Source organism: Poecile atricapillus, chromosome 1 (assembly GCF_030490865.1).
Source record: "Poecile atricapillus isolate bPoeAtr1 chromosome 1, bPoeAtr1.hap1, whole genome shotgun sequence".
NCBI classification, from domain to species: domain Eukaryota; kingdom Metazoa; phylum Chordata; class Aves; order Passeriformes; family Paridae; genus Poecile; species Poecile atricapillus.
The window spans coordinates 125,604,444-125,625,605 of NC_081249.1; the positions used below are offsets into that span (position 1 = coordinate 125,604,444).

At 43.3% G+C, this 21,162-nt stretch overlaps 1 protein-coding gene across 2 annotated transcripts in view; it reads left to right on the forward strand.

The window, feature by feature from the left end:
• LMO1 (LIM domain only 1) overlaps positions 1 to 21,162 on the forward strand; it is a 60,134-nt gene that overhangs the window by 29,104 nt on the left and 9,868 nt on the right. For both annotated transcript variants that reach the window (XM_058846843.1, XM_058846851.1), the window contains one exon: positions 14,955 to 15,168. In XM_058846843.1, the coding sequence (XP_058702826.1) occupies positions 14,955 to 15,168 (214 nt within the window). The remainder of the gene's footprint in view (positions 1 to 14,954; positions 15,169 to 21,162) is intronic.

Genomic DNA, 21,162 nt, shown 5'->3' on the forward strand with positions numbered 1-21,162 from the left:
ACACTAGAAACTGAAGAAATGGGAAATTAGATATGTCTGGGGAGTAACTACTAATCTAAGTGTCAGGTTTGATACTGGCAGACTCTGTGGAACCAGTAGCTCAAATCTCCGGAGGGCTGGCGGAGCCCTTGACCTTCGCAGCAGCAGATGAACTGTTGTTATTGCTGAGGGTTGATCCTGGAGAGAGGGATGGGCTGATCTCAAGTGTGGAAGTGGTGCCTGTTTTGCATAGATAGAGGATGTCTCAGAACACTAATGCATTGGAAGGGTTTCCCCTGGTTTTCTTGGCTGTTTAAATCGTGCTGCCTGTTGGCTTTATTTCTCTCTGGAGATGGACACGTTTCACTCTCCAGTTCTATGGTTGTAATATAGGAATCTCTAGACAAAAAGCATGCTGTGTCAGTGCTGGAATCATATTTTCTTTTTAAATCAAGTTTTCTGGTTGCTCAGATTGTAGAACTAGTTTGTCATGGAGCTCATTAAAATAAAAGTAAGTATTTTGGAGTACCTGATTCATGTCATTGGTGATGCCATATAACAGTGACAAGTTTTTGCTCCTCAGAGGTCAGCGATCAGCTGTAGGCTTTTGAGCACAAGATAAATGTTCATCAAAGCTGGCCAGCAGTCCTATTGACAGACCAGAGAGTGCTGAGCAAGTTCATTTCAAAGCCATCTTATTGGTGGTACCCACAGAGAGAGGCTGAGGGAATTGGTAGAGACAAGAAAACAACAGGGAGATGTTGCTACCGCTGGGGATTTTCGAGACAACTGAGCCAAACTCTTCTCAAAGGGGAGCAGAGTCTCTCACCTGGGAGAGGATTCCTGCCAGGAACTTCCAGAGGTAAATACCCATGCCCCAGGCAGCTGTAATCAGGGGCAGACAAAGGCACGGTGGGAGGGTACAGCAGTGGTCACACTACAGCACTGGGAGGGGGGATCTGCCCTCCTCTGGTGTGCCTGATGGACCTGCTTGGGAGTGGAGACGGATTTCAGCTACCCCTAGATTTGGGAATGAAGTGAAAATAAGGCTGAACCCACATAAGAAGTGAGAAGTCTCTGGAGAAGTCTTCTGCTGTTTAATTCTCTGAAAGCAGAGTGGCAATTGCACACCCGGCAGTTGCTGTGAAATTGCTGCTACAGGTAACCAAAACTGGGATAGATATTTTTACTTGGACTTTAGGGTGCCTGAAATACAGATATCTATTCTTTTTCACCCAATTCCTGTTTGTAAGCAGTTCAGTTAAGGATCCAAATGGATCTTGAGCTTTGGAAATCCTCATTCACACACTTCCATTAGGTATTAGATCTGGAGCAGGTGTTGTTTTTCCTTATCAGACTTTCAGTTCACTGTGAATTATGAACAAGTACAGTGGTGGGCTATGAAGATGAAGCAAAGTAAATTGAGATTTCTATATGCACATTACCACTTCAAATACTGTTGGCACTCAGGGGGAAAAAAAAGGGAAAAAAAAGACCTCCTAGCACTTGAAGTAACAAATTACTCATCTCTTGCTTTGCTGTGGCAGATCATGGCTTGCTTTAAAGTAACATTCTCTTTTCCTGTGCTTAGATAATTTAGACACTCCTCTGAAAAGAGGTGCTGCATGGAGTGCAGTGGAGTTGAGGTAGATTGGCGAAAAGGATTACAGTTTGCATGTGGAGGCAGTGAATGTAGGCTGCAGATAAATGACACGGCTTTACAGCGATCATTGCTGCTGCAGCTTGATTATTTTTCTCAGGGACAGGCGCTGGCTCTCTCCTTACTTTGAAGAACTACAGTACTCCTGTCTGCACCTTATTTTGTATAACATTTGTGCTGTCTTCTGTTCCTCCACTACCTATCCACCTTCCTTTCTCACCCAAAAGCAGGATGCTGCTATCGTGGAACTTGTGAGTCTTCAACACGCAGCCGGTTGTGAGAAGGGCCCCCTGTGACCTATCCAAATACCTGTATCATGCATATAAAAACAGCTGCCCCAGAGCTTTAAAAACAAAGACTGAGAGAAGCTGATGCGGTTTTGGGAGCAGTCAGAGCTAGGAATAATGTAGGGCTGTTCCTTAGGTCAATAGGTTAGTGTAGGAGCTTCTTCAGGTTAATAAGGAAATGTTTGAAGGTGTTTCCTTACTGAAAGGTGTGCCAAGAGCCAGCTGGCATTGCTTGCTTGGCCTGGGTAGTAGAGGAGGGCATGGCAGGGCTAGGAAACCAAGCCTTGGGTCTTGTGTCTGAGCTAGATGTCCAGCAGTGTTTCTCCAGGACTGCATCTGCTTTATGAACAGGCAAGGCAGGTAAAGCAGGAGTATAGTATGATTTGGAAGAAATAATGTGGACTTTGCAGCAGCCTTGACCTTAATGACTTTTATTTTCATAAACCAGGTTAATAGGTACTTTTAGTCTGTGAACTTTTTCTTGAAATACCAAAATATTTGTAGCTTTTTTCTTTTGAGAGGAAATAAATTACCTGGTGTCATTGGCACTGGTGGATATGTTCCTTTCTTTGATACAGAGCAAATTTGCTTTAGATTCAGTTTATTGAACTCGTAGAAAAATTGTATAGCATTGAAACACTAGGAATTAATCTAAATAGCCAGTGTGAGGTGAAAATCCTCCCTATGCTTTAATTGGAATGGCCTGGTGAAAGCCAGTTCCCAGGCTGCCTCCCTCACTAACTGCCCACCTTGTGGCAGATTGACATAATTCCCCCATCCCTGGGGAACCATAATAGAGCACTCCCTGAAGTGCTCAAAATCCCAAAGGGAAATAAGGATCTCTTTTTTTTCCCCCCTCTCTCTCGCTTTTTTTTTCTTTTTTTAACTTTTTTAATGGGGTTTCTGGAGTGCTTATGTTCATCCAGAGGATTGTGGCTATTAAATAGAGGGAGTTTTAAAGGTTTTTCTAATTGCCACGCTTCCTCTCTCTCCCCACTGTTAAGTGGCTTTGGACAGTTGCAGAACTTTGATTTCAAATTTGTCTAATCTCTTGAAATATCTAGGTAGGGAAAACTATTGTAACTGAAAATGGCTCTGATTTTTTTTTTTTTCCCCCTTTCTTCCATTTTAATAGATATGTTTAGTCTACTTTAAAAGCTTTCTGGAGAACCTTTTCTAAATGGCTAATTTAAGCTTGTCAGGTTTTAATTATAATCTCTCTATACACAAGTTAAGATGCTTAATGCTAGTGAAAAGTTCTGAATACAAAGCAAACCTGTGTCAAGTTGCAGAGCACTCTTACCCGTCTTAATTGCTTCTGGTCTGAACTTTAACCTTAACTCTCCCATCTGTCTTACAAATTCTCTCTTCTCATCACAACCACTTTCTTTTCTGTGGAGTGCTGAGGATCTGTCTTAATTCGGCGGGAGTTTCAGTCTGGAAAAAAACTGCCATCAGGCTGTGGATGTTCAGCTCTTCCTTTATCCCACTACAGCATGTTGTCTGTTCCTGGAGTGCAGCCCTGCTCTCCTGGATATCCCAGAGCATTCCCTTACCCCTGCTAGAATGGGACTGCTTGTGGGAGATGGGGTACCTCCGCAAATATACCAAATATCCTGACAGCTTCTGGCCTCAGTTAAAATCTCCTCCCAACAGAATCAGTATGGTTTTTTAACAATTTTTTTGTTGTTGTTTTTGTTCGCAGATTTATGGATGTGTAGTTAGGCGGTTTATTCCTTTCTAGGACTGTTGTCTGCCTCGTTTTCTAGCTGTGACCCAGCCTTTGTGGCAAAGGTTAGTTGCATCTTTTTCTTAGATAAGAATGAGTTTCATTCAAGCTTAGAAAATTAGCCTTGAAAATACTCAGTCAGTGCAGATTCCTTCTGGAGAGTGCATTTAAAAGTTTAAATCCAAAATTGATTTGGAAGTGCTCTAATCTAAAATAACCCTGATGTTAGCATTGTTGTCTGCAACTCCTGCTAGCCCTGGCGTTCCGGTTCAGCGCGTTGGCACACGGTTCCCTGATGCTGTGAAATTGAGACTCATCTGGAGATACAGCCTTTTCTAAAAAGGATTGCAGGGCACTTAAGACTCCTTATTTCATTAGTTCAGTGAAGGAGTTCTTTTCAGCAGTCAGGAGTCTCATGATGAGGTGGGCGAAAACTGAGCAAATCACACGGCGGACACTCCTGCGGAAATGGAGCAGAGGAAAAGCTGCTCAGTAAGTTTTTTGGCCCAGAAATGTGGCGTTTTTTTGGAGCTGAAGGTTAGTGGTTTAGAATTTCTTTTTAGTCTGAGGTTTCAGGCAAAGCATTAGTAGCTACATATCCGGGCCAGACTTCGGGATGTACATTTCAGGAGGCTTTCAGTTCTGCGCATTGCCTTGGCTCGTATGATTATTATGGTTTTCCATTGTTTCTGGCCAAGTGTAACCATGGCCATCTTCACATGTGTTGGTGAGAATTAAATGGAGCATGAAGAACTGAATTGAAGAGCAGGCTTCCACTTTAAGGGGATGGGTTGCTGCATGAAGCAGTGGTAATGATCCAGAGGAGCAGGATGCATTGAGGAGAAGAGTGAAGTGTGAGCACCATCTGAAGTGCAGGCAGCAGGTCATAAATTCTTGTAGTGGTGGTGGTCTGAAATTCAAGGAGTAGGATTAGAGAGCTACAGTAGGTTAATGAAAATGGCTCCCTCCGGATCAGCTTGAATTCAACTTAGTGGTCAGTCGTAACAGGAGGAATGTCTTGTGCAATTCCAGCTTCTCATCCATATTCTGAGTGCTGTGATGCTCCTGAATGCTTAATAGAGTACAATATGCTCTGTTACGATATATTTCATATGACTTCTAGGATGCTTTAATGCAAACTAAATGTCATGCTAACGTGCCCCAAACCTGTAGTGCCCACTTTATTCTGATATATATGAATTGCAGCAGGGTTTTCAAAGCCTTGCTTGGACATGTCAAAAAGGAAAAAAAAAAAAAAATAAAAGGAGGAAAAGAAAAAAGTCTTGCAATTCTATTTGTGTCTTTGCTGTTGTCCAGGGTAATAATGCTCAAATCCTGCCTCTATACGTCACCTCAAAGGAGCTTATTATAGAATGAGTATACAACAGCCAAGAAACCACTTTTCATTCTTACCAGCATATTTTCCTGTATAGAAGGGTAGCATTAATGGCCAGCTGTGGCTTTTGAGCCCTGACTTAATCAGAAGTGAATAATAAAAATTAATTTGAGGCATATAGTTACTAGCCAACTGCAGCTATAACAAATGTTTAATGAACAGCCTTGCACTGAGGTCTGCATACCTTTTCCTGGGAATGAAGGGGGAAATGTCCAAGAGTGGAACTTTTTCTGTCCTAATTGCAGTAGCAAAATGGGGTAGAGTAAAATCTGACTGTGGAAGCAAACTGTGGCTCAGTAAGGCTTAAGTTAGACCTCAGCAAACAGAAGAACAGAGGCAATGAAGTCTTTAGCCTCTGCTTTCTCTGCCTTCTCTATCTTCATGGCATTAAGATAACAACTTTAGTTGATATTATTTGCAAGGTACAGCAAATTCTTTCTGACAAACATCACCCTGCCCTGTATCTAGTCTTGAAATATTAAACTGCTTTGCCAGAGCCATCATGAAGGGCATTATGCTCTCTGGGGGTCAGCACTGGGAGAGGAAGGATTGGTTGAGCTACACTTTGTTTAAACATCTTGGGTCTTTGTCAAACTGAATACAAGGCCAGGATATCCAGGGACCTCCTGTAGTCGAGTGGTTGTACCCTGCAAGTCATGGGCTTTTGTCTGATCCTTCTCAGACAGCAGCTGTACCTGAGCAAAATGCACTGAGCTCCTCTCTCTGGCTTCTGCTGCAAAGGATGAGGCAGTTCTGGGTCTCTGTTTCACTCAAACTCTCCTCTGCCTCCCAACCACCTCTGGGTGTGTCAAGGAGTTTGGAAAGGAGCAAGGCACATCCTTCAGGAGATGGTAGCAGGACTTTCAAGGTAATTTCAAACCCCTTGGAGTCTGACTGAGCATTCTTATGTTGAGTGCTGTGGATAAATCCAGTAAAGCTGCACAAGATGTGGACCATTTTTGACACCTCTTCTGAGACTTGCTCTTGTGTAGATGAAGCTTATTAAAGCAGCTCCAGAAATTCCACAGTGTTTTGGAAGGTTGTGTAGCGTCACTCAAAACTTCAGGGCTTGCAAAAGGTTAGGGTATTATTTATATCTACAGTGATACAAACTCCGCTTCCTTAATCAGTATTTATTTATTGGTTAACTTGCACAGTGCTCACCAATGCACAGCTGCGACTGAGAGTCTCCACGCACTCCAGGCACTTGGAACTGTGACCACCTCAGCCTCTCTTGTGCAACAGGAAAAACACACCACTTGGATATAATTGAGTGGGGGGAAGAGATGGGATGCTCTCTTAACCTTGGTTTTCCTTTGCTACTTTCATGAGACAAAATTCCAATCTGCTTTATTTTTTAAGTCAGCAAACCGATTATATATTGTAAAAGATCAATGTTTTCATGGGTGAGTAGTAATTACTGAGTAATGGCTTAAAACATTTCCTGAAGGAACATAAAGCTGTTTTTAAAAGTCAAGAGTACATTAAAAGGATTACCATGTAGATTTGATTTTTAGATAACACTAAAATGGATCCCAAATGGACTTATGAAAAGGGATGCTATCTCTTTAATGGAAAGTGCATGGTCTGACAGCTCAGCATGCAAATGGTCCTGCAAAGAACTGTCTGTTGTGTTTTTTCCTTTCAACAAGAAGACAAGGAAATAGCTTGCCCTTCTCCTTTCAACTTTTAATAGCAGATGGGTTGCTCTGGTTTTGCTAGGAAAGGGGGAAAAGGATAGGTTTGGCGGATAACTGCATCTTTCTAAATCACTGCAGAAGTGTATTTCATGATTTCTGGAAGGTCAGTCAACAGCAATTGTGTCTCTTACACAGATTGCATTAAGTAGATAGATTCCCTCTGCATTCTCCATAGGCAAATCTCTCCTTGCCTCTTTGATGCAAATAAACTTTAGTCCTAGTAAATTTATTACACTAATCTTACACAGGGCATGAACATCAGTGCTTGGATTGGCAGTAAGTTTGGACAGGGGCAGGAGGGGCTGTTCTATTCCTACTACAGTAACTTGCAATCATGATAGCATTTTCTATTTCAGAGTTGCCAGCACAACTTTCTGGTGATTGATGGTATAAAATACACTTTTGGCCTGAGTAGGATTTCTTCTAGAAACATTTAAAGGAGTATATTCATATTTCATTAAATACAGAGCACACCAGGATTCCAAATTCTTTTGTGGTATTGCGCAAATTATTATAGGCTCCAAAAGTCTTGAGAAATTTCTATAAGCCCGTGAAAGCTTTAGATTGGATAGTCATCATTGCCTGCATTAAGGGCTGTGACAGATTGCTTCATCAGTGTACACAGAGCAGAACATCAAATGGCCATTTGGCAGTGGGCACTGAAATTCTATTAAGGTTGCCGAAAGCTTAGGTTGACATTGTGTATGTCTGCAAAGAGGCAGAAGAAAAGATGATGATGATTGTGCAACGATATAGGTCTATTCTCCTTAAAATATTCACATCTATAGCATGCCAGATCTGTCAGGGTGATGTTAATGTTTCACTGCTAAACCTGAGCACTGCTGCACCGCGCATCTTTGCTCATGTCTCGGAACCTTGGCATGCTAAACAGGCCATTTTAACTGGGAGGTGAGGATTGGGTAGCATCACACATGAGCCTGGAAGTAACTGAGGAGTTCTTACTTCTTGAGCACTCTTTGGGATGTCTAACTTGATAGAAGATTTTTCCATTTGATTTTCTTGCCTGTTGGAAAAGGGGAAGGAAACAAACCCTGCCTTGTATTTAATTTTGGTAAACAGGTTATTCTTAAAAGAGCTGAGAAGTGGGGGATGAGTTCTTACCTTTCTGACCATTTGACTCAGAGACTCTTCTTCCACTACTTTGCTCTGACACCCAAACCCACTAAATTAGACAACTTTTGAGGTTAGTGTCTTTTCAATGGTTACCTGCAAACTGATGCAATATTGATGGAATATTGGATGAATTTCAGGCCAGTCATCCCTAATAATAGTTTTTTCTCATTCTTATTCCGCTGGAAAGGTGGTTTGAGGGTAGTCACTCCATTGCCAGACTTTTTTCTACTACAGACACTGAAGGAGGGAGCTGGCCACCTGAAATCAGGGCCTTTGCCAGACTGCAGTATGCTAAATTGTGACTAATGGAGAAAACTTGATCAGAATGTTCTCGGATTAGGTTGAAAGTAGAAGAAATCTGCATGTCTTTGTACTAATTCCAGGGCTTCAAACAGTAAAAATGGATTTTACTGAAACACTGGATGTGCTAAGAATAAACTTTGGATACGTGCCAATTACGAAAAATTAAAGCTCAAACAAACACATTTTATGAGCACAGGGAAAACATTGCTTCCTGAAATGATTTATAGAAACTGTCTTGCAGCAACAATTATTATGGTTTGTGTTTAGTCCTGCTGCCATGTGTTTCTTTATAGCTATGGGTTGGCCTCTGGTAGGAGAAACTCTGTAATTGAGAGAGGCTAAAAGCAGGTACTGGAAGACTCAAAACTTATGGGGAAAAAGTCTGGATTCTAAGCCTAAACCTCATGTCTGAGTCAGGACCTATGTTGGTACAGATTCCAATGATGACAATAATTATTTTGGATATGTTGGTCTGTGTGAGCAAATGGCTTGAAAACAGGGTTCCTCCATGTGAGACTCAAGGCGGGGTTTAAGCCACTCATGAAACTTTAGGTCACTTTTAGGCAGCTGAAAGTACCAGGGGACACTAGACTCTAAAATACATTTCTCTACAGCTTGTCATGAAGTGTACAGACAAAAAAAAAGTTGCTGTGTTATTGGGCAGAGGACTATAGAATAGTCAAAATAGAAGTGGTGATCAAAATGTTGCTTCTCCCATTAACTGCCCTCTCCAACTACTTTTTTGCCATGCTTGGTAAATCTGTTCAGTAATGATTCAGAAGAAATACCCCAAATGAATTGCTAAAGCCACTGTAAAAATCACCAGCTGCACATTGCAGCATGAAACCAGAAATGAAAAAAAGATTGTGGTTTCTCATTGAATAATTCTGATGAATGGTCTAAGGCTTACTCATAAGCATTTAGTTGCAAGTACTTGGTGTTCCAAATGTAACGTTTTAATTGGATATACAGATGACATGACGGGTTTCACCTTGCTGGCCATAATTCTTCCAATGAAATTCTTGGTGAAGATGCCCGAGACACTCTCCATTCAGTGGGAGTGCAAGGTCTGACTTGTTTCACAGGGTGCAATATTCGTAGAAGGTGAGTAATACAATACTGGGAACACAAAGTGAGTTTCTTTTTAAGGGAATGAAATTCACAGCATCTTTTTGGCAATGACTGTCTGCATTTACTTAAATGGTTGATGCAGGGCTCTAATGCTTTTAAATGATATCAGATCCTCTGATAAAAGACATAGGACTGCAGCCTATTTATTGTGATGAGACAGGAGTTAATAAGATTACTCCTACTCTTCAGTTACTTTTTCATCTTCTGCAGCCAAATGCTGGGGTTTTTGTTAGCAGGCAAAAGGAGGTCAGTTCATTTAAAGGGTGTTGATGCTAGAAATAAACATTTTTTTCCCTCAAGTGGAACTCTGAAACCTAGGCTCAATTGCCTGTCTGCCAGACCCCTGGTCTTTATACCAGAATTGCTTTTAGCACTGGAATGCTGCGTCCTTATAATAACCACTTACGTAAATTAAAAACAACTTAAAAATAATTTAAATAATTAAAAGAAAGAATATGTGTAATGTAAACCTGCAATAACTGTGGTGTTTGGCAGAAGAAGATTCAGAAATGTAGTAGCAGTGTCTGAAGGCACTGCTCAAGGAAAAATTTGTGCTGGAGAATAAAAGCATAATTCCAGTGCTGTGTTGTGCAAGGTGCTGTACAACAGGGAGTGATTGTCACAAACCTTTTGGAGAGCAGTATTGTGTGTGTGCATAGCTTGGTTGTTGAGCAAGCTTTTGCTCTTGAAGTAGCTACTCTGAGGAAAAGTTTAGGGGTTTTAAAAAAAGAAAAACAAAATAACAGCAACAACAACAAGAAAAGCCACAAACAAAAGCCCCAACAACAACTAAAAAGCCAACACCGAAAAACTTGTCTAGGGAAAGAGTTAAAGCCATCTGCCTGAAAGCATTGTGTAAAACATACACACAATGTTGGGGAAATAAGCCAATTATGTGTGCTTCACAGGAGGTGGGGGACTGACCTTTGTGTATAATTAGTTCTTTTATTTAAAGCAAAGATTTTGAATAGAATAACTAATTAGCTGTCATAAATGGCAAATTGAAGATTTTGGCCAGATTCCTTGGGGAGAGTGGGAGGACGTCCCTCCTCCCAGCCCGTACTGTACGCTCTGGCTCTCCTCATTAGGGCTGTTTTTAGTTCTCCGCAGCGGTAATGAGGAGTGCAGCGGCGGCACTTCTCCAAGCCCCCTCTAATAATGCATGAAATGCAGGTGGAGCAGAGCTGCCTTCAGCTCCTGCTGCCTGCTCCCCACACATGTGGGTGTAGCTGAGGGGGACAAGTTGGAGTGGAGGGGGGTCTGGAAAGTCCTGGTGATATCACCTGTGTTTTATGCTCTGGACTCGACTGTATAAAATACAGGCAAGCTGCAAAGCCTTGAGGCATATATCATTAGCTAGCAGTCCCCCATTACTCTTTCAGACCAATTAACCTTTAGAGTTGCATTAGAGAAATTAGGTGGTGAACTTCCCTGCTTTCAGAGAGGACCTCTAGCTCTCTTGCAGACCAGAGCACTGTGGAGCCGTGCGCCGTAGGACCAGTGCAGATAACTGTTATTTAAAAGGTCTGCCATTTATGAAAAGTTCCCAGGCTCTCTTGGAAAGGAGGCTTTATGAGCAGTGCCCTTAGAGGAACCACAGCTGATTGCCATGTGAATAGAAATATCAGTAAAATGGCTTAGAAAAATTTAGAGGTGTACTTAGTGGACACTTGTGTTATAAAGCCAGCTGAATCATTTTACAGAAAGACCCCGACTGAGCAGATACGGGCTGATTAAAGCTTGTTTGTCCGGCTGTGAATAGTGGTAAAGTTTGGATTACTCACTACAATAACAGCCTCTTTAGACACAGACATAAATTTCAGTATGTCCAGAGGTGGTGTCTATAATTTTTTAATGTGTATTGGAGCTCTGAGTACTCAGAGCGGATTTAGTTTTGTATTTACCAGCAGCAAGTCTATTAAGTTGTAAAGGGCAAAGAAGGGAGTGTAGGTAGCCAGAAATCGAAAGGATCCATCTACTGTTTCTAAGAAAAGAGAGCACTGGATGTCTAGCAACAGGAGAGGAGAGAGCAACTTGACGGTACTTTCAGAATTTGGCAAGAATCAGTGTTCCCTTGTGATCACATATTTAAATATGTGAGCGTCCAGCTGTTAATTTTTCTAGTTCTGCAACACTTCTCATTTTCTTATCCTCGTCCACAGAGCACATGTGGAATTTGTCAAAGGTGACCCCTTTGTTTCTTGTCAGTCCCAGTTAGACACCACATGCCCCTTATCATATTGAACTGGATATCTTGACAGTTTTAGGCAAGTACTGGAGGAAAATGGACATAGCGAAATGAAGCCTCATCTCAGTCTTGGCAGTGAGGAAATTACCAAAAAGAAAGAGCAGTTCTCCAGGCGGCTTCTGCCTGCAGAGCCCAGGCTGCTTCAGGTCTGCTGGAAGGGGGAGGCAGGAGGAGGAAAGCAGGGTTTGGTGTTGATTGTGTCCTCTCTGTGCAAGCCTCTGACCGTGAAAAGGGTTAAGCTTCTGAGATGCTTCTCTCTTGTTGCTTGGAAATGACACCGCAAGTGCTCGAGGAACCCTTGCTGATCAAGTTTGGCAGTTTTTGAAATTTTGTTTCACGCCTTGCCTGCTGTGTCAACTCACCAGCTAATTGCAGTGCAACTTTCTGTAGTGGCTTGTGTGCTCTGTGCAGACCGGTTGGTTGGGATGTCGGAGGGAAACCTCACAGCCCAAAATGTAATTTCAAAACACTGAACCTGACCAGCAGAGGCTGACCTTGCTCGTTATTATCTGAGTGGGAATAGCAGCTTTGAACATCATATGATCTCTGAAATGGTACCTTTTTTCATTAGAAAGCCCCCTGCTGAACACTGACCAAATACATAGCTTTTTTCCTTGCTTAAGGTACTGCTTAAAAATATATCTATATCTGTTCCTTGGCTAGTTATTAGAAGCAAATCAAAGTGTTACATTCCCCTTACTTGCAGAAGCCTCTCATAAGACAGTGGTGCTCTTGCAATAGCGAGGAGCTCAGATGGCTGCGGAGAGCAAGGGCTGCCAGGGCCACAGATGGAACAAGAACTGCCCCTGCAGTCAGCCCTCAGCCATCCAGGCCTGCTTGCCACAGGAGACCTTCCTAACCTGCCCTAAATGACCAAACCAGCTTCTCCCAATGGTTCAGCCAGGGTTTCATCCCTGCACAGCTGCCCTTGTGCTTGACGCTGCTGCTGCATTGGCATTCTTTCTCTGGGTGAGGGCAGCTGTACCTCGGAAAGGGCACTGCTTTCACAAGCCAGGCCTTGGGAAGCCCCATCTGGCTGAGGATCTTGTATTTCTGAACCACAGAGCTGATCTCAAACCCCACCCATGCAGCAGCTCTCTTAAGGTGTGCTGGTTATGTGGAATCTGTGTCTTTCCAGATGCGGGATCCTCGTGTTATCTACAAAAACCCTGCAAAAGAATTGTATGATGACCCCCCTCTCTGTGAGAAATCCTCCTCTGCCTCCAAGGGTACACATTTAGAGAGCCTGTTTGGGGGGTGAATAATGACTTGCTGGTGTCTGGGGCTCCTATCTAAAAACATAATTCTCACATCTAGGCCCTAGTTTCCATAGGTGCGAACTGTTTTCTTTCATCACTGCTACTGATCTTACACAGCTTGCAAATGCAAATTCACGTGCTCGCCCTTCTCTGCCTCACAACAAGGCAGACTCTTCTCACAATGTGCAGTTTTCCTGCAGTGGAGTCGGGAAGAGCATGGAAATTACTCGAAAATTGAAGCCTCTTTTTGCTAATGAAATGTATTTTGGATTTTAAAAACCCAAACAAACACAGGTGTGTCCAGAACCACAGGGCCACTTCCCTTGTTCTCATAAGAAACTCTCACCAGGCACACGAGACTTCTGCAGTCTGATCTCTGGCACCTGCAGCATAATCCACTTCTGATACTTCCCTGTCTTGTCCCTCTTTCCAAATGTGTGTTTCTCTGTGGCTTTGTATGTAGAATTTCTCTTGGGAGCATTGCCGGTTGCATATGTGGCAGTCTAATACAGACACAGGTTTTCACTTAATTACTGCAGATCTGTCACTGGTGTCAAAAGTTTCCTTGCAGAGACTTGGCAAACGAGTTTTGAGTGTGCTGCAGCAGAGGGCAGGAGGGTTCTTTAAGCCTTTAGGGTTTTTGAATGTTACTTGGCCTGTCTCTGTGCTGCTGAGGCCACTTTGATTACAGATGGATCAATACCTCGCTGTTTGTGTGGAGGTGTCCTAAGTGCTATTGTCGTCTGCTCGCGGCTCTGAAAAAGCAATTATTACTGTGGGAGTGGTGGGTTTACATGTGCTCACCATTAGCCACTCTCAGGTCACCCTGGCTTTTAAGGAAAGCAGCAAATGTCACTTACTGCAGTGGCACTGGCTCGGTCCTCTCTGGTTAAGGGACTGTTAATAATTCTATTATCAAGCTGCTGCTTTCTGGGACATCCAGCGCTTCCTACAGAAAGGGTGGAGCAACTTTGTGTAAGAGTATACAACCAGTGACACCTGCTGCTGTGCCAGTGTCCCTTCTCGTCATCTCTGCATTGGTTAAGCCCACAGTGTGCTTGTTTACGAGCCCAGCATTGTCATTTGTGGTGACTGACACCAGTAAAAATAAAAATCATAAATTGAATCAAGGCTCTAGAGCAAATGGAATTCTGGCATCTCAGTGAGTTAATTTATTCTTTGATCATTTCCTGTCCTATCCCTTGCCCACAGTACAATCCTTGTTTATTTTTCCACCTTGCCTATTGATTCCATGAAGTCCTTTCCTGCCTGGCTCTTAAACTGAGAAAGGTGATGGGTATCACAGTGCCCACCATGGCAGGCACTGGCTGCTTGGAGAAAAGCATGTACCCAGCTATCTCATGCCTGCTTTGCACTCCCAGCAGGGGTTTCCAGGAAGGAAGAAACTCCTGGCTTTTTTGCTACCTTCTCCAGTGATACAAGAGGAGGAGGAAAGCTCTGCTTTGCTTATGGGATGTGGCTTCACTAGTGGCAGAGGGGCATTGGTGGGGTTATTCTCAGCAGCCTTCAAGGGCTTTTGAATCAAATTTATTCTCAAGGGCTTTTGAATCAAATTTATTTTGGAGCAGCCCCTTGTCTGCTCTGGCTTTCAGTCAGACCTCTTGTCACCCACAGGATTCACAGGAGAGGAAAAACAGTGGCATACTACATCTTTTTATACCTACTCCTCTCCCTTCCCTCTCAAACTCGATTCAGCCAAGATGCTGGACCAGGGGGTTACGTACAGTGATGGCCCTTCTGCTTCTTTTTAATTGCCTGTGGCATGTAATTACCAACAGAAGGGTTGTTGTGAGGTAATTAGGGGAAAAAATAAATGTTGAAATTTCAGCCAGTTCATTCTGCTGCAAGATGTTGGTTAGAAAGAGTCTGGTGCGTTGTGTCAGTCCTACCCTTAGGAAAAAAGGGCTGCGTCCCTCCAAGCATCACGCTCCCTCGTAGCCCGCAACAGCAAATAAAGTTAGGATTCCTTTGACGGTCAGCTCCATGCAATGTGAGCTCCTTGTAATGGCAGCAGCAGCAGCAGTGTTTGCTGCCAGCTCTGCCCCCAGTGCCCCCTCCCCGAGCTGTTGGGATGGCCTCTAAAGGAAGCGCTGTGCTTGCCTTGCAGGTGTGCCGATGCTATCCGTACAGCCCAAAGGGAAGCAGAAGGGCTGCGCCGGCTGCAACCGAAAGATCAAGGACCGGTACCTGCTGAAGGCTCTGGATAAGTATTGGCATGAAGACTGTCTAAAGTGTGCCTGCTGTGACTGTCGTCTTGGAGAGGTTGGATCAACTCTTTACACAAAAGCAAATCTCATTCTCTGCCGCAGAGATTACCTGAGGTAAACAGAGGGACGTACTGCGGGCTCTTCCTGAAGCCTCGCAGCGTGCTGCCGGCTCTCTGGCTTCCTAAAAATGTGAAAATGCGTGCTTGTGGCTGGCCAGCCCTGCCCAGAGGACACTGGAGCTTCTTCCACTGTCTAAGCACGGCTTTTTACTTGCACTTAGTGTATTTTGTAGTCTGGGAGGTGAAATTCTGGTTTTAGGTGAAGATATGAGGAAGAGGTAATGACTTTTTATTATTATTATTATGCACCAACAAGAGCAAACTCTGCCTGCTGAGTAAATTAGGAAAACCTCTTAATTCTCCTTGCATATCCCTGATGCTATATTCCTGCATATTGACTGAGACCTGACCAGCCCTTTACCTTTTCTTTTTCAGTCGTAGCTTTTAGACAGATTTCTAGTCTTGAGTAAGGTTTCTCCCAAGGGGCTCTTGTCTCCTCCCTAACTAAACAGACCAAAACTCTAAAATTACAGATCAACTTCAAAAAATGTTTCTGTCTGAGGAAATCAGCAGAGACCATCACTAGCTTGGAGTTAGAACCATTCTGTCAGTGTGTGTCTGCAATACATAACAACACATGGGATTTTTTTGCCTGGTGTGTATGGGGGTTTTGTGCAAAATACTTTATGCAAACATAAATGAATATTAATAAGACAGCAGGCCTAATGCAAACATTATTATGAGGGTCACACTGCAAAACACTCTGAGTTTCGCTTTGTTTTTTGGTTTGGAAGAATGTACTTGATCTCCAGCTAATGTGTATGTTTTCTTTTATTTTTCCTCAAGCACTGATAGCATTTCCCAGGCAAGCTCAACCAGCAAAACATCTGAAGCAAAACAAACTGAACACACTGTTGTAAGATAGGGAGGTAAAATGCCTTCTAACCTTGCAGTGTTCAGGGGCTGCCTAGATTAGTGTCAGTGCTCAGATGCTTCGTGTGTTTCAATGGAAAACGTTTTTCTGAAAATCTTCAGTAAATATTTTCTTAGTAAACTTGAACAAACAAGTTTCTCCTCCTAAAGGCAAGAGATTAAGCGCGGAGCCAAACAGAAGGACTGAGTCTATCAGCTGCCATGTGGGAGCTGTCACCTTGCCCTTCAGCCCAGCAGTGCATGAGAGCATCCTGCCCACAGGAGGGTTTTAGAGCTGAAACTCTTGGGGGCACATGTGAAATATCCCAGGTGAAATTCTGCCACACAGGCAGCACTTGCAGCTCCACATCTGGTTAGGTGGGGTGTGTCCCCAAAATCTAAATGAGGAAGAAAGAGCTTGGGTAAGGGTGAACAGGTCTGAGGCGGAAAAGACAAGATAAGCAGCCTTTGGAAAAGTGGAAAGGGTGCGAAGAGGAAAGAGTTAACTATCTTCACTATAATGAAATAATTTTTGTACCTTCCTTAAATCTGAGTATTTACTAATGTCACAAGTCATTTGCTCTGAAAGCATCCTTAACTCTGTCTGTGCTAAGCTAAAAAAAATGAGCTCCAGAAAGTTCTAATTCAACACAGAGATTTCCACCCCCAAATTAGCATTTTGGTTCTTCTTCAGGTCAGCTATACTCTTTCTGTGTTGTGGACATAATTCTGATGTGTCAATGAAAAATATTTCAGTTCTTGATCTTCCTTTTTGAGGAAGCCTTTCATCACAGTGTCACAATTGGGTCACGTTAGATACTATCACAAGGACCCCCAAAATCTCTCAGGAGAGCTTCTTCCAGGAATAGTTTTCTTTCCAGGAAGAGCAGCTGCATTATTTTCTGAAGTATTTGTTTGTACTTTATCTTGTTTATACATTATCTTTTCTTTATCTTGTTTGCACCCAGCTTGCCAACTGATACAGGTTTCTCTATCTGTCATCCTCCACTTGATTATTTATCACTTGACTTTGTCATTTCTGGTCTTGAAAAAGTGTTGTGTTTGTGATTTTTGTTGCTTTTGTTTAATTTGACCCTGAAGATAGATATTCAGCTTTATTCTATATGTTGCAGAACCCTGCTAGAAATACTGATCTGGACACTGTTTCCCATTTACATTTGCTTTTTGAGACCTGTGAGCTACCCCATGTTTTGTCCATTTAATAAGCACTGTATTGATTTTGGTTTATTCTAGTTTCATAACAAAAATAATGTGTGGCATCAAATCAGACATGTTAAAGTGCCAAAGGACAGCGGTATTGATGCTGTTAGGTTTAGAAGGACCTTTTTATCACTGGAGATGTAGAGCACTTTCTTTCTTTCTTTGATTTTTCCCATGAATGCTGCTTTGAGGTGGAAGAGCTTAATCTGATTTTCCCACTGGCCCCTAGATGATGTGAGTTTTCTGGGGCACACCAGAAGCCTGTGCTGGAGATGGAAAAGAAGCCATTGCAGACTGCAGGAAGTGTCCCAGCTTTGTGAAGAGAGGGCAAATCATGGCATGAACCATGGAAGGCAGAAGTTGGAACTTGTGTTTGACCATGGCCATGCAGATTCTGTCCCAGCACCAGTTAAATGTGGTCTCTGGAACAAAATTCTGTGCCTGAAAGGTGTCTTATAACACCTCTGTCTCCCTTGTTGAGGGTGGAATAGTTCCTGGCCTGACAGGGGGGAAGTCAGATGCTATTTGTGCATGGTTAAACTGTAAAGTTTAATTGTTAATTGTAAATGTTAAACTGTAGAGACTTGTGTAGCCTTTACAGTAAATATTTTCCCTTTATCTGAATTTAGGGTGTTAGAGCTTTGACTGTTTTTTGTTGGGAAGAACATGGTCATATCCCAGTTGTCATATCTTGGGAAATTTGATGAAGACTCAGCTAGGAAGGAATAATATTAACTCTGTAATAGCACTGTTAATTAGCCTTCAGCTGTTTAGGCAGCTGTTTACAGCTATCATGGCTTGTATTCTTACAAATAATTTGGTTTATACTGGGGTTTTTTGAGGGGCTCTGCTGAACTCCTGGGGTCTGATGCTAAGGAACCCTTTCAGGCTCCCAGCATAGGAATAAGGGGATTGCTACACAGCCCCATATTTATAGAAATAAAAAGCAATTTTTTACTTTAAAACATCTTGTGTTGGCTTCTACACAAAATATTTCTTTCTCTCTCAATTTTAAGTATTAGTTCTATTAATAGAAGGAGCTAAAGTTCCCATCACGATCTTCTCTACTGTCTGTTCCCTCCTGATAATTTGAATTTTTCTTCTTGGAGTATTAACCATCCCCATCATTATATAATTCATTCACATTAGTAGTTTTAGAGTCTCTATCCACATTTTTTCTTCCTTGTTAAACAGCTCACAGTGTTTGGCCTACTAGTCAAATTTTAGCAGAATTCATTCCTATAAATAACTTCTCATGCTTCACACTGTAGTTGTACCAAAAAGGGAGCACTTTACCTGGAGGACAGTCAGAGGAATTCAGTCAGAGGGCTCCTGGAATATTTTGTTGTCAGTTTTCAGCTCTGGGACCCTCCTGTGCCACCCCTCCTGAGGGCAGGTACCGATGAGCCGCTGCAGGGACTGGGGCTAGGGATGGACTTGTGGCAGAGGCTCAGGACAGGAGCGGTGCCAGCTCCTTCCCTGCTGTGGCAGCGTTCCTTTGGAGCTGGCTTTGTCCCAGGCACTGGGAGCACGGTGGGCTGCCAGCTGTGGGTGCTGATCCTCAGTGGGTTTTCAGCAGAAATCTTTCCGACGTGTTCCAGGAGCTGTGAGCAGACAGTAGCCTGATCATTTGTTTCAAAAGATAAACTGTCGTCATTGCTTGTGAAGGAACATTTGTTAACCTTCACTTTTCATAAAACACTTTCTTGCTCATTTTTTAATCATGAAAGATGAAATTGGATCTCGAGTTGTTATCCTTGTGGTATCACCTCAGTCTCCAGCTGTGTCTCGATGTATCTTTCAATACATTTCATCTCAGCAAATAGATTTACCATTTGTTTCATAATCGCAGTTCCAGCATTCCTACCTCTAATTATTTTTGATAAGCAAATGCTATTGAAGGAACTGCTTCTGGGACAGAGCAGCTTAGCATGCAGGCTCAGATGGCTCCTCGCAGCCCCCACGCAGCGATGTGTGTTTGTTCCGAGGCATAATTAAACATTCACCAAGCTCCGCTTCACAGGGACGGGCTGGGTGTTGCATCAGGATTTCCCGTGAGGAACTGACAACTTAAATTTCACTGTGAAGTGCTGATGAAGAACGTGATTTTTCCTTTTTACTCAGCATGGTGCCCTCACACGAGCAAAGGCGAGTCGGGCTTGCTTTGAGAGGAGCAGAACTGTTGCTTCTGCGTGTTTGATATGCTGCTGTTGGGAAAGTTTTTCATCATGTAAACTGATTGGGGCCTTAATTAGACTCCAAAGCAAGCGCAAAACCTGCATTTAAAAATGATGGTGAATCAGTAAAAGAGAAGGGCTTCCCAGGAAACCCTGATGCTGTTCTCAGTGGGTTTCATGGCCGTTCTTTTTCACCCACTTTCCCACATGTTTGGATCAGGGCTGCAAACTCAGCAAGGCATCCCTCTGCACCTGGTGTTGGTGCCTCCGGGGAGCAGAGAAGTCCTCTGCATCCCACCTGAGGGACAGGGACCTCCTGGCAGGGTTGCCATCCCCTGTCACCCCTCAGCACTGTCTGTAGCACAGAGACTTGAACTCCACCCTCGGCAGCTCCTGCTTCAGATGACTCAGGTGCCAAGTCCTGGGGTTTTTGCCCTACTCCAGATATCCCTGGGCATTAATTCTGTCAGTGAATGCTTTTAGGAGCCCTTTTGGTGAAGTGTTCTATATCTGGCAAATATGCAGGGTTTAATTTTCTTGTGAGGTAAGAGCAGAACCATGGGTGCCCTGCTCTGCTGGCAGAGAAGGATGTGGACAAATTCCCTCCTTCTGGTGGCCTTCCCCAAGTCAAACCCTGAGCCAAACCACTAAACCATGGCTGGCTGTGTGAGAACAAGCCTTTGGGAACTGAGATGTGTGTGCCCCAACAGGCAGAATGTAAGTTAATCTCCCCAAGACATTACTAATGCTCAGAATGTGGCTTTAACCTGCAGAAGCTGCAGCACCTTTGGAGCAGGACAGGGAGAATTTGGGATATGTTTTCCCTCTGGAGAAGCAGAGTGTGCATGTACGCACCAAGAGCATGCCCTGCCGGATTTTCAAGGGACATGTTTGGCGTGGGAAGGAGAGGTATAAATGCAGTGTGGCTGAACAAATGGTGTCTGCTCAGAGCCTAAAAATGTCACTAAGCTGAAGTGCTGCTTTTGCCTCACAGTAGGGAGCATCTTGCATGCTGCATAGGACACCCTCACTTCTGCACTTGGTGTCTGTTCAGATTAAGGAGGATTAATTAGGCTCAAAATACAGTGTGTCTTGGCAACATTGCTGTGCTTTGTGATGTTAAAGTACTGATTTCTTTTTCCCCCTGCAGTAGCTGGTCCAGGACTTTCTCACAGCCTGTGCCCCTACTTGGTTTGTTTGTTTGCCTTTTTTTTTTTCCCCCCCATCTCCAAAACTTCTCACTGAGGAGGAAAGTTAATGGGGAGTAATCCTGCCTGGCTGTGGTACACTAGCATGCCTCTAGCACTCTCGGCTTTGCAGTTTTCTGACTGCTGTATTTATACTCTCCTAAGAGGGCGTTGATACACTTGTGTTCAGCAGTGCTGGAGCAAGGATGGGTTTGAGATCAGCAGTTCCAGTTATACTGTGGGAAAGGCTGGGGCAGGGGAGGAAGACTTGGACTTCTCCTACCTGCTCATGGTCCCAACCCCTCAGTGAATACCCACTAAAAATACGGAGGGAGAGGCCAAAGGAGTGAAAATAAATGAACATTCAGATGTGTCCTTCAAGTGAAGACAGACTCCCTTGAGCAACCTTGAAGTTCAGGCCCAGTAATCTCTGAACCAGTGCAGTCACTTGGCCAGGGGCTGTTTTGTACTGGTTCAACTCCCCCGCTATGCTGTCCTTGAATGCCAAACCCTTTGGCATGCAAGATGTAAATTCTTTGGGACTGATCTTGA